We start from the raw sequence: 15,600 nt of genomic DNA on the forward strand, positions 1-15,600 counted from the left end.
AAAATTCTCACGTGTCACAACAGATTCGTGGATGTCGAAACAGTGGAAACTTCATTGCGAAGAAGGGAAGGATCTGACCACGAGCAAGCTAAAGTGGAAGGAGCGCGGACAAAGTGAATGGGAAGTTTTCAGTGATGCCAGTGATTGCAAGTGGCAGGCAGAAGAGCAGGGCAAAAGTGGCACAAGACAAAGAAGTACAAAAGTGTTTGTGCACAGAAACTGGATATGAATAGCATCAAAAAAGTAACCAAAGTGGGAAATGGTCGATAAATGCTGAAATGGGATAGATAGCACCAATGTCGTCAGAGTGCAGCATCAAGTTTGACCGTCATCCGCATGTCGCATCGAATGAGACCTGACCAATCCCACCCAGATATTCACAGCCACTCGGTTCCCGAAGCCGAAAAGCTTCTATCTGTACTGTAACACTGACACTACCAAAGTCATCATCCTGAGACAGCTGTACTGTATCATGCATGCAGGCCTGTCAACGGTCTATAGCGAAGGAGTGTATGCACATGATAACCTTCCGTCTCCCCTTGCGCCTGTTCTATGCCTGCCTCCATCCGGCGCCTCTGAGAGCTCCCTTATTCGTAGCGGCATGCAATCATTATAACCTCGTCAATACTCAAGCCCAGTTGCTTGTATCCTCCACTCCGTAGAGCAGTACATATTTGAGAATGTCGGACAGCGAAATGATACCCTTGAGCTTGTTATCATCGTCCACTACTATCAGACGGTGAACCCTGCTCTTTCGGACCGTATCAAAAATGGAGTCCAAGCGATCGCCTTCACTGCATGTGTAAATACCAGGGCTCTCGTCGGATCTCTTGCAGAGCGCTTCCCCGACAGAGCCATCCAAGTCATCGTAGGCACCGTTTTTGATACAGGGGATGACATCAACCGCTTCAAAAACGTTTAGAACTCGTCCGTGAGAATCGATGATCGGGACACAGCTGATGTTGTGTTTGACCATCAGGTGAACAACGTCGAGCACGGAACTTCCCATCGAGGCTGTAGCGATACCTGAATATGTACCGAGGCCAATGTCGCGAACCGTTTTCTTCAGGAGGACGGTGTTGTGTTCGTTGTTTACGGCGATAAACTTGAGGATACGATACTGAGTGATGACTGAAACAACCATTTCCTTGTTGGTCTCGCTATCGACATCGACTAGGGGAATTCGTCTGGCGCGGGTCTTTAGCATGCGTCTGCAAGCTTCGTACAATGGCTTTGAAGGGTGAACCGATACAGTTTCGATGGGTATTGCGCCGATAGCTTTCTCGATGTCTGATATGGTCAGCGATGTCATGCTTGCGCGGAGAAGCGACAACCTCTTAGGCTACTCAATCGGAACTGATCGAGTTTGCTGAACTCGTCAGGGAACTGCCAATAGTATTGAATCACGTTGATAAAGTCGGTGCTCGTGAGGATACCGGCGAATCGCGAGGTTTTGGAGTTCCATAGAGGTGCCGATACGATTGCTGTGGCAAGGTTAGCATTAGACTCTGCATGTGTCGGGTGACGCACAGTTCTGCGTCAAGATGCCGATGGCTTTCTTGATGCGGAGGTCGGTATCGAGGACGATGAGACGGAATGATAGAGGTAAAACATCGTAACTGGTGCGAACTTTGAGGAAATCGCGTATGGCATTCTGTCGAGATTAGCTTCTCGTCATCGGGCTTTGATGCGCGCGTGCCCCACGTCAAGTTTGTACGGGCAAACGGATGCGACAGACAAAGCAAGACAGATAAACATACCAGACCCTGCAACTGATCTCTGTCCAGAGGACTTAGAGGCTTTGGTTCGGTGGGTGCCATCGGGCTTCGGAGTGAAGTCCTGCGTCGGAGGTAGGATGACGGAGCGACAAATTGAGGGACATGACCATGACCGGCGGTTGTAGTGGAGGGGCCAGTGGAGGTTGATGCAGCCCGCCCGCGTGGAGTTATCAAAGCCGGTCCAGGCCCAGATCCAGATCCAGAAACAGCTCCAACTCCTCCAAATGAGGCTTCGGCTGCTGACTCTTGTACTTGTCCTGGGGTGTCTGTGCCTGGAGCTGAAGTTGTGGTCGAAGCGTTTACAGCTGTCGTACCAGTCACGCCAGGTACTGTACTGGGGGTATTTTCAACGCGGGGCAGCTCTCCGACAGCATCGTCAACTTGCTCAACTGCTGGAGGTTCGGTTGGAGGTTGTGGTTGAGTTTCGCTTTGGGCTTCGATCCATGATTTGACGTTTTCTTTTGTCGGGTCTTCAATTTGATCTTCTGTCACTTCAAGTTGTCCTTGGGTTCCTTGAGGTTCGCTTGGTAGACTGATATCTGTTGGTGCTTTTGTTTCTGGATCCCCTCGTGCGGGTTCATGTTCTGAGTTTCCCTCCATTCCAAGTAAATATCACTGTTGCACAATACGATTCGAATTGTTGGCGGGATTTGATGGTCCGAGTCGAGGTCGAAAGTGAGGTCGTCAAGTCCTGATAAATATTGACGTATAGCGCATCACTGAGAAAATCACAGGCGGATGCTAATCGAATAGAAAAGAAACAGCATCAGCCTAGAGTTAACAAAAATGGTCCGAGGGCGTTGAGGACAATTCTATATCATTAAAGGCGCAAATTAATTTGCAAGGGAATGTGCTGGAGGGTTAAAAGGGAAAAGGGAGCAAACATCAGTCACGGCAATCGGTCGGCCTTTCACTCACCTTGGACTTGTAATAAATGATAAGAGAACCACCTACGAAACAGTCTGCCCAACAAAAGTCCAGCAATAATATTACTGTACAGCATACGCTACTCCATACTTCTTAACCTTATGGCCAACATTGGATCTTAACCGGACCCTGGGCTACACAGCGGAGACGGAGACAGACAGAACGTCATGGCGGATCGTCGATGAGCTTCGCGTCTTGGCAAAGATTGACCGTTTTACGATTCCATCTCCGGGTATTAGGATTGGTCAGATTATTTCAATATAGCCTATCTGGTTTGTTTGATGCAATCTATCATGGTCTGAATAATTCCTCTGCGGTCAAAATCCCGCAAGTTATGACTGAGATATTGAGATAATGAGGTACTGCAGGTTGAGGGATTGGTGAGGCATTACGGAGTATAGAAGGATAGATTGCAAGTCAACACTCGATCTCAGAATCTTTGTCCCCATTTGTTGATCAGTTGAATTTGGAACAGATGTCGATGGAGCTAGGATTAGTAACTCGTATGTCTCAGTATTTTGTATCCATTCCAAGCTTTACGGTCTATTCAAGTCTGCAGAGGGACCAAAGCCACATAAGGGTCCAGGACATGTTAGCCCGTTTTACAACAATCCCATCCATCACAGCCAGTCGTTCAAAACACCCAATAGTCTTTTGATCCCTGTTCATACGTCAACGCCGCCATGACCTGCTGTGAGATGGTGGTGCAGGGTAGTTGGTTGCTGCAGATGTCTTGCAGCCAAAGTTTGTTCAGATTGATACCCAATAATGACACGATAAGCACATGGGCAGCACATTTTGTGTGACATGAGAATTACCATCTTTGGAAAGCAAAACTCGTCAAAATCGAGTGTCGATCAGGTCGCATAAAGTAGACCTCGGATTTGTATGTTACGTCAAGAAATGCCTCTATCACATGCCACGCGACAGGACAGTATACGCAATATCGAAGGCAGCAACATTCCGTGAGCTTCCATTGCTCAGATTTGAATAGGTATAGTAGGTATCGTTTATTACGTTGAGTAGAACCTACGCTTCATAACAAAAATATTAGTCTTCATCAAACGATCATTCAATAATCTCAAAATGAGGCGTTGAAATGTCTGGACCAAAGCAATACGGTCCAAGCTTCTCCACAACACCGCTAGCATAATGAGGCGGTCCACTGTAACAGCTGTCTCTGCATCTAACCCTTAGGGGCGAGAAAACACCGAAACTTGTTGAAGGGTGTCAAAATAAACATAGCAAAGAGTCCCTAATCTTAGGCCAGATTTGCCTAAATATTTTTATTATGGTCCTCAGTTTTCTTTCCTCCACGTGCACTAGACCACCTAAACAATAGCGCACGTCGTCCCTGGCGGACCCTACCTTCGGCGGATGACCTCAAGTGAGGTCACCTCCTGCAGGGAACCTCGACACCCCCTGTAGCTACCTCTTTTGGAGTGTACCGATTGTGGCCGCCGATGTATCTGGAAGTAACTTCCCCAATTCATCCGTTCTTGCCTTTAGCTCACGCTTTACTTACCTCAGGCAGCTTAGGTTTGAGCTCTGTAGAAGGTCCTACCCGAGCTACGGCGCTCACCTTGCTTCTTCCTGGCGCGCGTCTTGATCCCCATTCTTTCCCTCGCCAACCAACTGTGAGGCTAGGATAAACTCCCCCTCGGATTCATCTCTCACCTGGGCAATCGCCAACTAATTTTCCTTTCTACACCGCGATCTTGACACTATCTCGTGCCAGTGATTGGCCTCTGTGGTAGTCAGTCATTTATCTTGCCCGATAGAGGTTTTGTTTGTAGCTTCTTTCACCCGACAACCGAGCCCAATAATAATAATTCGAATCTGGATCCCTGTTGTGACGTCCGACAAGTGGATGACCTTTCGTCAACAACCGAGCCTTGACCGATACTGCATCAAAATCGAGACCGACTTTCATTCACCGTCGTTCAACATACTTCTTTCATCAAGCCTTTTGTGCTATTGTTTGTCATGGGTATCTGCAGCTCCTCGTGCTGCGGAGGTATGCATGCTATTATCCGTCGCCGTATACATCTGACAGCAATAGGTCGAGCCCGCGATGGCTTGTATGAACCCGTCCTCGCCGATAGCGAACGAGAGGCTGTAGCCGACCTTCTCCAGTATCTCGAAAATGTACGTACATGGACATACTTTCATTTATTCGGATTATTAACTTTGTGATAGCGCGGCGAGACCGACTTTTTCTCTGGCGAACCTCTGCGTGCTCTGAGCACCTTGGTCTTTTCGGAAAACATTGATCTTCAACGAAGTGCTAGTTTGACTTTTGCTGAGATTACTGAACGAGGTACGAAAGACGCCCGCCTTTCCGACTGGTCTAACAACGTAGATGTCCGAGAGGTTGACCGCGACACCCTTGAACCTATTCTATTCCTTCTCCAGAGCCCCGATATCGAAGTTCAGCGAGCTGCCAGTGCTGCACTCGGTAACCTGGCCGTTGACAGTATGTGTACCGAAGCCAACATTCGCAGTCACTGACGTATTGTAGCCGAGAACAAGGTTCTCATTGTGCAACTTGGCGGTCTAACACCTTTAATCCGCCAGATGATGTCCCCCAATGTTGAAGTCCAGTGCAATGCTGTGGGATGTATCACGAACTTGGCTACACATGAGGAGAACAAAGCAAAGATTGCTCGCTCCGGAGCTCTGGGTCCTCTGACAAGATTGGCCAAATCTCGGGATATGCGGGTTCAGCGGAATGCTACTGGCGCTCTGCTGAACATGACACATTCTGGTATGTTTGTGTATATGGCAACGACAATACATGCTAACGAGAGTAGATGAGAACCGACAACAACTGGTAAATGCTGGAGCGATTCCCGTGCTTGTTCAGCTTCTTTCTTCTCCCGATGTCGACGTTCAATACTACTGCACCACAGCTCTCAGCAATATCGCTGTCGACGCGAGTAACCGACGAAAGCTGGCTCAAAGTGAACCCAAATTGGTCCAATCTCTTGTCAACCTCATGGACTCGACTTCACCCAAGGTTCAATGCCAAGCTGCCCTGGCTCTGCGCAACCTCGCTTCCGACGAAAAGTATCAGCTTGATATCGTTCGTGCCAATGGACTTCACCCTCTTCTCCGACTCCTCCAATCTTCTTATCTACCGCTTATCCTTTCTGCTGTCGCCTGTATACGAAACATCTCTATCCACCCTCTTAACGAGTCACCAATTATCGAAACCAACTTCCTCAAGCCACTCGTCGACCTACTTGGATCTACCGACAATGAAGAGATTCAGTGCCATGCCATCTCGACCCTTCGAAATCTTGCCGCCAGTTCCGATCGAAACAAAGCTCTTGTCCTGGATGCCGGTGCCGTGCAAAAGTGCAAGCAATTGGTTCTCGATGTACCCATCACTGTTCAGTCCGAGATGACCGCTGCTATTGCCGTTCTGGCCTTGAGTGACGATCTCAAGTCTCATCTCTTGAATCTCGGAGTCTGTGGTGTTCTCATTCCTCTCACCCATTCGCCAAGCATTGAAGTCCAAGGCAACAGTGCTGCTGCCCTGGGCAACCTTTCTTCTAAAGGTGAGTCAACTTCACCGCCATTCAAAAACAAGCTAACAAAAGCAGTTGGTGACTACTCAATCTTTGTACAAAACTGGACCGAACCTCAAGGTGGAATTCACGGATACCTCTGCCGATTCCTGCAGTCTGGTGATGCTACCTTCCAGCACATCGCCGTCTGGACCCTTCTCCAGCTCTTCGAGTCCGAAGACAAGACCCTTATTGGCCTCATTGGAAAGGCGGAGGACATCATCGAGCACATCCGAAGCATTGCAAATCGACAAATTGAAGCCGACAATGAATTCGAGGATGAGGATGAGGGTGAAGTTGTCAACCTAGCTCAACGTTGCCTGGAACTACTGGGACAGAGCATGTCCAAGGCTCACATCGAGGGCTAACTGTATTCGTGGCTATTCATCTCAAAAGCGGAAGCGTATGGGGTGTTGGGTGATATGGTGTTTGGCGTCATGTAACATTCTAAGAATGATGTTTGGTTTTCGGGGGGTTCTCTTTATACGGATTGCATCGCCTGTCATGGGCTTTCAAGAATTGTTCTTATAACAATGGTGTTTGACGGTGTACGAGAGGGCTAGTGCTGCATTGAAGGACGGTATTCTTTCTCTTTGTTTGATGATTCATGTGGCAGATATCGCTAGATCACTTACTGGGCAGTTGATTTGGGGAGAGCAGATGTAATTAGACGAGAGGTGCAAGTTTCTATACCCAGATAAGAGATGATACATATTTACATTAGACTGCTCGTGATTAGTCTAGCTCTTCAACCTTTTGTAGTCCATTTTTCATCCATTGACGTTCGTTCCATGGTAATATTTTGGCTATTGTAGTGCCAGAGATGAGAGCTAGTGGTAGTGGGCCAAAATGTCGGGAATCTCTTGATGCTGGGAGGTTGTCTCCTGAAATCCAGCAATGCCCTTCGGGGATCTGAAAAGTTAGTGTGGCCAGTGACGAGGACGGAAGAAGTACCTGTATCATCAACTCTTCTCCTTGCTCGCCTGGGGTCCCAACGGAGACATAGTCCCCTGGCATGCCTGTTACTCGTTTCACTCCCCACTGATTGTTGAAGATGGGGATGCGATAGACAACCAAATCACCGACAGAAACACCGCGTCCATAGCGACGCGTGTGATCACATAGAATCCAATCACCATCGACTGTGAATGTTGGAAGCATTGAAGGGCCTTGAGCTGGGCTGATGGTATAGCCGTATGTGATTCCAAGGTGCACAAGACAAGCGGCCTTGAGGAAGGATACTGTTGTCCGCACAGGACGGCGGGCGAAATGAAATGAAGCCATCGTGAGTGCCCTGACGGGCTGAGTTGAATTGCACTATGTATACAACAAATCCACCAGAGCTTGGTGTTGAATCAGCTGTGGAAAGGTTCAAAGGGCACCTGATTGGATAAGTTGACAACACCCCACAGTGACGTTTCTGCCAAAATCAACCGCCCACCATCGAGACGATCAGCGATTCATTGTATTCAACCATTGCCGACTGTCTACATTCTTTTACGGCGCGACGACTCTCCTTTTCGGGCCTCGCCAGAATGAACAGCTTTGCTTGCCTTCAGAGCTCCCGTCGAGCCCTCTATAGGGTCTTCGTTCAACATGAGGGTCTCCTCACACGACAGTTCCAACCTCCGCGCGCACTACCTATACAGAACCGCTTCTTTTCTGTATCGCAATTGAAAGCAAAAAACAAGAAAGCAAGGAAACGCGAAGATGAAATGGAGGAAGATCCTTTCGCTGATGAGGGCCGAGACCGTGGCTTCGATCGACGATACACTACCCAAGAGGAGTTTGAAAAGTCTGGTCGCGATCGCCTCCCCCAGGATTTCGAGATTACGGACCCAAAGATCATGGTTCTCGATAATGGAGTATTTGATGGACCTCTTCTCACAAAAAACGTGTTGAGCCGACTGCCCGAGACAGATTCACTTCGCATGATAACACCCTACATCCCAGGCGACCCAAAGAAGGACAAGCCGACCCAGTATGCTATTTGCAAGATTGTCAACAAGAAGGAAGAATACGAGCGTCAGCGTGAATTAGCCCAGCGCCGCCGTTTGTCCAAACAGACCACACCCAAGCTCAAGGAAGTCGAAATGAGCTGGGCCATCAGCGAGCATGACCTTGGGGTCAAGACACAGCAGCTGGTTGGGTTCCTCAGCAAGGGCATGAAGGTGGAACTGATCCTGGGCTTCAAGAAGAAGGGACAGAAGAAGCGGACGTCGGAAGACACCGCAGAGGAAGTCTACGCCAAGGTGAACAAGCTGGTTGAGCAACTAGGCTCGAGAGAGTACAAACCTAGAGATGGAGAGGTTGGCAAGACGATGAGGATTTACCTCGAGGGAATCGCAAAACAGGCACGTGAAAAGCCACAGGTGGAAGCGGAAACACCAGAGGTGGACGCTCAGAAGGAAGCGTAAATGCTTGAATAACATCATATACTGGGTATCTGCCAGTCAAGTCTATAGCCGAATAAAGAAAGTCATCAGTCCGGTTGTCGTCTCCCGGATATTGAGCCCATTTTAGACACCAAACTCCAAGTCCAGTCCCAAGAACTAAAGGATCTCATCGCCATCCTCGTCTGCGGGTAGAGGTACCGCCGCAGGAGCAGCGACCTCTGCAACAGGTGCCGTCTCCTCCGCAACATCCATATCCTCGTCCATATCGACTCCACGCCCCTTCACCTCGCCATCGCTCTCCGCACTCTCAGCCTCCTCAACCTCTCCAGCAGCCCTGTTAATCTCATCCCAATTCTTACTCCTCTGCTGAATATTCCTCCCCCGGCCCTTACTCTTCTCAACCTTATTCTTGGTCCGCTCCACAACAGCAGCAGCCATCTCGAGGCCCTTCTCATGACGTTTTCTAGCCTTGGCAGACATCTTCTCTTTGCGACCACGCTTGGCCTTCTTGGTGATACCAGCGGAGTGGTGCGCTGCTAGAACGGAGGGTCGCTGGGTCGCTTCGCGGGGAGGTTTGACTTCTTTTAGGGACTTGTCGGTATCGATGTCGATGTCTGTAGCGCGACGAGCGGCGCGGGAGTGGATTGAGGGTGCTGGACATGTCAGATTGGAGTGGAGATGGGGGGGGGGCAGAGAGCGTACCCTTCTTTTTCGCCATTTTGTTGGTGTTTGAGTTTGATGTTGGTTGAATCTGCAACTTCGGCTTGGTGGGGGATGGAAATTTTGATACCCCACAAAGATAAGCTCACCGAGACTCACCGAGCTCACCGGGCACGGCAGAGACAGGCATCTCGGAAGAGTCTTGGTAATTTATGTCAAACAGACTGCCTGTATACGTTTGAGGCCCTTGAAGTAGATAAACTGCCTGATTGATGAGTATTTACGGGAAGTTGTGATTGATTCATAGAATAAGATGGGGGAAGGCCTCGCACTGTTGGTTCTTTCACGCTCTTGCACTTGTACCACATGAATGTCTCAACTTCCCTCGTGCACCAGCATCATCTCATTCCATCAACCTTTGACCTACAGCCGAACCTACAAGTACTCAAACTCAATTTACGCGATCCAATCCTCCAAAAAGACTTCGTAGTCGTGAACATGCAAGTGTCTGTCTAGCGTTCGTTACTTGCCAACGTCCCGCCGTCTCCAGCAGACGCATTAGCAATGCTTCCCATCACGACCTGCTTCGTTGCAGGACTGCAATACCTGATACATCCTTTAAAGCTTGTATGTTGATCAGACCAAAGCCAGCGAGGTACTGACGCGTCCAGGGAACCATTCAAGAAACTATCAACCCTGATGCACTGATTCCAATCACGCTCCTGTCAACTGAGGAAATCTTTGGCGACCTCGAAGGAATTCTAGATCTGTTCGATTCAATCGATGATGTATTTGTTCCCGACTTTGGTTCCATTCTCGTCGAAAAGAGCGGAGACAACAGTAGCCAGGTTCATGTCGACACGCGACAGATTTATCATATGGACCAAATCAAGGCTCTCGATGGCTTTTCTGAGTTACCTTCTGGTCCCTACTTTCTTTACGGTCCGAATCTTTACCAGGCCTGGCGTCTGTATGATGACGAACTCGGAGCTTTCACTTCCGGTGTAATACCTGATGATCTGAACCAACCAGATGAGTATGTTGTGTCTCTAGTGCAAGCCGTAGCTGACCATACAGATTCCAACCCTTGACCTCTTCATCCGTTTACGGAGACTCAGTTACAGTTCCTGTACCATCAAGACTCTACCATTCTCAACCTTCTGCCAAGAAACCCCTGTCTGGTGTCCGTGTTTCTATAAGCGACACGATATCGTTGAAAGGAACCTATACAACCTTTTCGAGTCGGGCATGGAAATCGCTCTGCGAAAACTCCTCAAGCTCTACAGCTAAGTATGCACAAAGCCTAATAGACCAAGGCGCCGTTATCATCGGAAAAACCAAGACGTCGCACCTTGGTACAGGTGCAGACTGGGTTGACCAACAAGCTCCTTGGAGTGCAAGAGGTGATGGATATCAGAGAATGGAGGGTGGTTCAGTTGGTGCTGCTGCTGCCTCGGTTGGGTACCCATGGATTGACTACAGCATTGGCGTTGACGGTAAGTCGGGTCGCCGCGAGAAGCCAAGGCTGACCATGTATAGATGGTAGAGTGATGTCCGAGGGCGGCGTATACTCCTTGGGTCAGCCTGGAAATCTATCTTTCGACATAGCTACGGCATCAAAGTGAGCACTGTGATATATTGTTGAGCGACACTGACCACTCTAGGTTCGACAAAACTCGAATCTTTAGTCGAAGCCTCAAGGGACTTCTCGATTTCACGGAAAATACGAAGGCTAGGGCTTCTGAGTCTTCTTCCATGAGGGTAATCGTACCAGAAGACTTTTCGTCACCCAAAAAGTCTCAGAAAACAGCCATAGCGACTTTCGTATCAATTCTGCAGGGTCTCTTGGACGCGAAAGCCGAGTACGTCAATGTGGGCAAGAATTGGGAAGAAAGTCCTCCATCTGAAGCGTCGAATGAGGGAATGCAAGCATACATGGAAAAGGTCAGTCGACTTCGACAAGAAAGACTTGACTGACAATTCAGGCACCTTTCCGGTCATGGTGTTATGATTACTACCATTCCTTTGACACTTTTCGAGATGACTACAAGCAAAAGTTTGACAAGAAGCCATTTATCGAGGCTACGCCGCAATTCTTCTGGTACGGCCGTACATTGCGCTGTCATTCAATCAACTGACCTCCCAGGAACGAATGCAAGTCGGTAACAGAAGAGGAGAACCGCCAAGATACAGAACGTCTCGATGTATACCGGAAGTGGTTCCTTGAGAACATAGTGCATACTTCTACCCCCAATGCCAAGGGAGACACAGTCGTGATCCTTCCATGTGGAAATGATCAAGTTGAACATCGGAACGATCCTGTGGCGTATGTGCATTTCCCCGTATTGATACCTGGCTGACAGCATATTAGCCCACCAACCATGTACAAAGGCATCGACTCTACAACACTGGCACTGGTATTGGGGGCTTCCCTATTATCACTTCCATGTAAGTTGAGCGTATTGGCTTTAGGTAGCTACTAACAAAACCAGTCACTCAGATACCCTACGAGTCTGACATTTCTGGGGAGACAGAGTACCAGCCAGTCTGCATCTCGGTTCTCATCCACGGAAATGGCAAATCGGCCATTCAATTGATCAAAAAGGCTCTAGAGGCAGGGCATATTCCCACCAAGGTTAATGTCGGGCGGTTCACGTTCCCAGTCAAGAAGTCGGATCATGCCAACAATCGCCTCCAAGCTCCCTTGTCGGGTCAGAATGTGTCGGACGAGCTGTAACCAGTGAGAAGTGCCTCCCCCAAAGTCACGCCATGCCTGCTCTCACCACTCTGACCTGAATACAAGGCTGTCATTATGAGATCTCCCCACACGAAAACATGCAATAATTTCCCCACGATGTCTGTGGATACGAGATTTGGGCCCCGGATGATATTACCGGTATATGTTTATCCCGGTACCGGCTTATGCAGGCTCCCATTTGGATATGTATTGTACTCCTATGAAGCAAATTGGATACATTCACCTTGAGTCGTTTCTTGTTAGTGATTTGATGCAAACAACTCCACATCGAAACATAAACCGACCGGGGCTGATCCGGCTCGGAACCGTCATTTGACAGGGGTCGTCGTCAAGCTCACGGGCCGGAGACTGGGGTATCACTGCCGTGGGGGCTGTCGAACCAGACAAGGCGAGCGAGTGGAGGTGAACGTGCGGTGCGGCTGAGTGCTATCGATCGCTCCACTTACTGAGACACTTTGATCTGATCAGGCACACATATCTGACTACCTAACATTTTGGGCAATCTAGTGTGCTCTCTCTCATATTTTATTTTTATAAGACAGTCAACCATCAAAATGGCAGAACCAACCAATACACCCGTGCCAGCTTCTACACCGCGAGCTACATCTCCTGCCCCCCAACTTCCCTTCATCTCTCAAGGATCTCTTTCAATACGGTCATCCATGACATCCTCAAAACCCAAGGTTCTTCATATTGGAGATCCTATCAAATACAATCCTGAAACATATCTCCGCTTCAGCATTCAGTGTGAGGTTATCAGACCGCCAGCTGAAGAGCGGCAACGGCCAGAGTTTATCAAGGCCCTCAAGGAAAAGAGATGGGGTGATTTTGATGCCATATTTCGGCCATTCTGGGGAACTGGAGGTGAAATGGGAAAATGGGATCAAGAGTTGATCAGTTTGCTGCCACAAAGTGTCAAGGTATTTGCAAGTGCAGGTGCTGGTTTTGACTGGGCTGATACGAAGCTCCTGGGAGAACGAGGTTAGTTGACACAGCTGCCAGTAGACACTCGCTAACTGGAAAGGAATCATCTACTGCAATTCTGGTCTCGCAGCTGCTGAAGCTGTAGCTGACTTTGCCATCGTTGGGATCATTTCAACATTCCGGGTCCTCCCATGGTGTATCTCCTCCGCCATGTCCGGAGATGAGGAGGCTTTCAAGGAGAATCATCGCGATGCTACAATGCAGTCGTACAATCTTCGCGACCAGGCTCTAGGAATTATTGGGTTTGGCAACATTGGTCAACAAATCGCTGCTCGTGCCCGACATGGATTCGGGATGGACATTCACTACTATGATGTGCTTCCCAAGCCTGCTGCTGTTGTCGCTCCTGTGCGAGCTACTCACCATGAGACGCTTGAGAGTCTTCTTGGTCGATGCGACTGTGTTGTTCTCTGCACACCGGCTGGCGAAGGCACTCTTATTGACCCAAAGACTCTGCCATTCTTCAAGCGTGGATCGCGGTTTGTCAATATTGCACGAGGAAGTCTTGTTGACGAGGATGCACTGGCTGCTGCCCTTCGAGATGGTACACTGTCAAGCGCGGCTCTTGACGTCCACGCAAACGAGCCAAAGATACACCCCGAATTATTGGAGCTGGCTAAACAGGGCCGTGTGTTGGTGACATGCCACAATGCTGGAGGAACAGTCGACACCCACAAGGGTTTCGAAGAGTTAAGCATGAGAAACATCATGGCTGTTCTCAGCGGTGGAGAGGCCATTACTCCCGTAAACCTGGAATTTCTCAAGAAGTAGCGCAATACGGGCGATAGAGGATAGAAGCAGGTAGCATAGAATCATGATAATGAATGCCTTAACCAATACATATACCAACTCCGGCTTAACAATACCCGACGCTAATCATACAAATACACTTACTCCTTGGGCTTCTTTCTAATCAGACCAGTGGAAAGTACATTTACAGCCTTGGACTCTTCTTTCGGCTTCTTCTTGACGAGGCCCTCTCCAAGGACATTAAACTTGTTTTGAGACTCATCAACGGTCGAGTCAGTTCGTTTTCTCTTGACAAGACTCGTCAGATTGTTCACGCCGTTCTCGCGGTCGTGTGCCGTTTGAGTTGGCGTCTCGCGTGCACCGGGTACAATAACGCCCCAGTCACCACCGCCTCCGCCTTCACTCAGCCAGCGGCGTGTACTACCAACCGCTTTGTTGAGGGTGGCAAAGTCGAGGTGTAGCAGGAGATCTACAATACGCTTGTAGGTTGCCTCATCGACAATCTTCTCACCGCGACCTTCGGGTGTCCATGAGTAATATGCTGTGTTTGCGGGGCGATCGAGCAGATAATTGTGTTTGGCCCTCTTGATCTGGGGTTTTCGAGGAATGATGGGACCTGTGAGCTTTTTCTTCTGCTTCTTTTTCTTCTGCTTGGTGTCTGGTTGTTTCTTGCTGGGGAAGAGCTTTCGAGGTGTTGTGGTTGGCGTTATTTGAGCGATCCGCTGCGCCTTTGGCGTTGATGGTGGATTTGTCGATGGAAAAGACTCGTTTGCTGTTGGTTCTGGTTCCTTGTCGTCAAAGACCAACCAGATAAATCCCGTCATGCGCCCACTGGAGCACTCTTGTCGGAAAGCCATCATTTCCCAAAACATGTCGAGAGTCTTGACACTCTTCCAGCTACCCTGCATTTTCATTGCCTGCGAACTCGCAGCCTCCTCATCAAGCTCATCTCGGAATCGTGATTTGGGATCGTCAGGAAAGTGTGGGATCAGACATCGCGGCGGTACCCAGTCAAATTCCCGGTAATAATGCGATATTCGTTGAAGCGGATGCGTAAACTCCCAAGCAGTGTCTGTTCTTCGAGGTGTCATTGCTCGAATCTCATTTGGTTCCAATCCCGGCACGACGATGTATCCTTTTGAACTCTTCCATGGTGCTTCTACCGATTTTGGTGCTGGCCCGAGAAGGGGATCGAGCACGCGACACCACCACTTGATAAGACCGCGATCATCGAGGACATGCTTGCCCTTATTTTCGACACTTCCGGGAAATAGATACTGGTCTTGCGCGCGGGCGAATAAATTGACGATGAATTGTATATCCTTCCTCTTCCTCTTCTCGACGAGGAATCCTACAAACGTGGCGCATATCTCACGAATAGGACTCGGTGTCCCCTTGGGAAGGTTGAGAAGCGTCAGATAGCCCGTCGAATCAGCCTTTGACACAAACAACGTAGTCGATCGAGCAGTCGTGTAGATAAAGACCTCGACACCTAGCACCAAGACCTGCTTGCCGTCTGCATCGATTGAAACAGCGAGGAAATGGTTCTCGCAGTACGTTCGCTCGGGCCGTTCGTTTGGTGGTGGGGAGTACAGAGGATCGGTCTTTGTAGGGGGCGTTGAAATGTGGAGGATTGTAAAGTCGTGGCCTTTTGGGAGGACAGAGGCCAGACGTGATTTTAGGCCGTTGTCTGTCATGATGGTTGCTGATGGATGTTGGAGCTGGGATTGATTGTTTGGTATAAGTTGGGGTGGTCGCTAGGGCAGCGCTGGGGC

The 15,600-nt window shown here is 49.1% G+C and overlaps 8 protein-coding genes across 9 annotated transcripts; 4 read left to right on the forward strand and 4 right to left on the reverse strand.

Annotated features, from left to right (window-relative positions):
* Positions 1-212: 212 nt before the first annotated feature.
* On the reverse strand, positions 213-2,378 carry FVEG_06667 (hypothetical protein; the record flags this gene model as incomplete). The annotated part of the gene is made up of 4 exons (XM_018895069.1): positions 213-1,290; positions 1,335-1,484; positions 1,531-1,654; positions 1,761-2,378. The coding sequence occupies 4 exons, from the start codon at positions 2,376-2,378 to the stop codon at positions 629-631; spliced, it is 1,554 nt and encodes a 517-aa protein (XP_018752264.1). The 3' UTR covers positions 213-628.
* Positions 2,379-4,153: 1,775 nt separating this feature from the next.
* FVEG_06668 (vacuolar protein 8) lies at positions 4,154-7,123 on the forward strand (the record flags this gene model as incomplete). Of its 2 annotated transcripts, XM_018895071.1 has the most annotated exons (8): positions 4,154-4,180; positions 4,240-4,722; positions 4,768-4,853; positions 4,905-5,025; positions 5,068-5,181; positions 5,227-5,472; positions 5,519-6,268; positions 6,314-7,123. In XM_018895071.1, exons 2-8 carry the CDS (start codon positions 4,692-4,694, stop codon positions 6,643-6,645), a joined length of 1,680 nt encoding a protein of 559 aa, XP_018752266.1. In that variant the 5' UTR covers positions 4,154-4,180; positions 4,240-4,691. The 2 variants fall into 2 exon arrangements, with proteins under 2 accessions (XP_018752266.1, XP_018752265.1); XM_018895070.1 differs by lacking the exon at positions 4,154-4,180 and having other exon boundaries at positions 4,317-4,722; positions 5,519-6,645.
* Positions 6,650-7,630, reverse strand: FVEG_15918 (hypothetical protein). The gene is made up of 2 exons (XM_018905144.1): positions 7,232-7,630; positions 6,650-7,189 (listed from the first exon to the last, which is right to left on the reverse strand). The coding sequence occupies exons 1-2, from the start codon at positions 7,559-7,561 to the stop codon at positions 7,013-7,015; spliced, it is 507 nt and encodes a 168-aa protein (XP_018752267.1). The 5' UTR covers positions 7,562-7,630; the 3' UTR covers positions 6,650-7,012.
* Positions 7,631-7,812: 182 nt separating this feature from the next.
* FVEG_06669 (translation initiation factor IF-3) lies at positions 7,813-8,694 on the forward strand (the record flags this gene model as incomplete). The annotated part of the gene is made up of 1 exon (XM_018895072.1): positions 7,813-8,694. One exon carries the CDS (start codon positions 7,813-7,815, stop codon positions 8,692-8,694), a length of 882 nt encoding a protein of 293 aa, XP_018752268.1.
* FVEG_06670 (hypothetical protein) lies at positions 8,665-9,429 on the reverse strand. Its single transcript, XM_018895073.1, has 2 exons — positions 9,376-9,429; positions 8,665-9,326 (listed from the first exon to the last, which is right to left on the reverse strand). Exons 1-2 carry the CDS (start codon positions 9,389-9,391, stop codon positions 8,830-8,832), a joined length of 513 nt encoding a protein of 170 aa, XP_018752269.1. The 5' UTR covers positions 9,392-9,429; the 3' UTR covers positions 8,665-8,829.
* Positions 9,430-9,897: 468 nt separating this feature from the next.
* FVEG_15919 (hypothetical protein) lies at positions 9,898-12,070 on the forward strand (the record flags this gene model as incomplete). Its single annotated transcript, XM_018905145.1, has 9 exons — positions 9,898-9,960; positions 10,005-10,369; positions 10,411-10,829; positions 10,873-10,954; positions 10,998-11,277; positions 11,319-11,434; positions 11,480-11,659; positions 11,705-11,781; positions 11,826-12,070. The coding sequence occupies 9 exons, from the start codon at positions 9,898-9,900 to the stop codon at positions 12,068-12,070; spliced, it is 1,827 nt and encodes a 608-aa protein (XP_018752270.1).
* Positions 12,071-12,645: 575 nt separating this feature from the next.
* FVEG_06673 (hypothetical protein) lies at positions 12,646-13,846 on the forward strand (the record flags this gene model as incomplete). The annotated part of the gene is made up of 2 exons (XM_018895074.1): positions 12,646-13,072; positions 13,116-13,846. 2 exons carry the CDS (start codon positions 12,646-12,648, stop codon positions 13,844-13,846), a joined length of 1,158 nt encoding a protein of 385 aa, XP_018752271.1.
* A 119-nt stretch (positions 13,847-13,965) lies between these two features.
* On the reverse strand, positions 13,966-15,522 carry FVEG_06674 (regulator-Ty1 transposition protein 109; the record flags this gene model as incomplete). Its single annotated transcript, XM_018895075.1, has 1 exon — positions 13,966-15,522. One exon carries the CDS (start codon positions 15,520-15,522, stop codon positions 13,966-13,968), a length of 1,557 nt encoding a protein of 518 aa, XP_018752272.1.
* Between the last annotated feature and the right edge of the window lie 78 nt (positions 15,523-15,600).

Source organism: Fusarium verticillioides, chromosome 7 (genome assembly GCF_000149555.1).
Source record: "Fusarium verticillioides 7600 chromosome 7, whole genome shotgun sequence".
NCBI classification, from domain to species: Eukaryota; Fungi; Ascomycota; class Sordariomycetes; order Hypocreales; family Nectriaceae; genus Fusarium; species Fusarium verticillioides.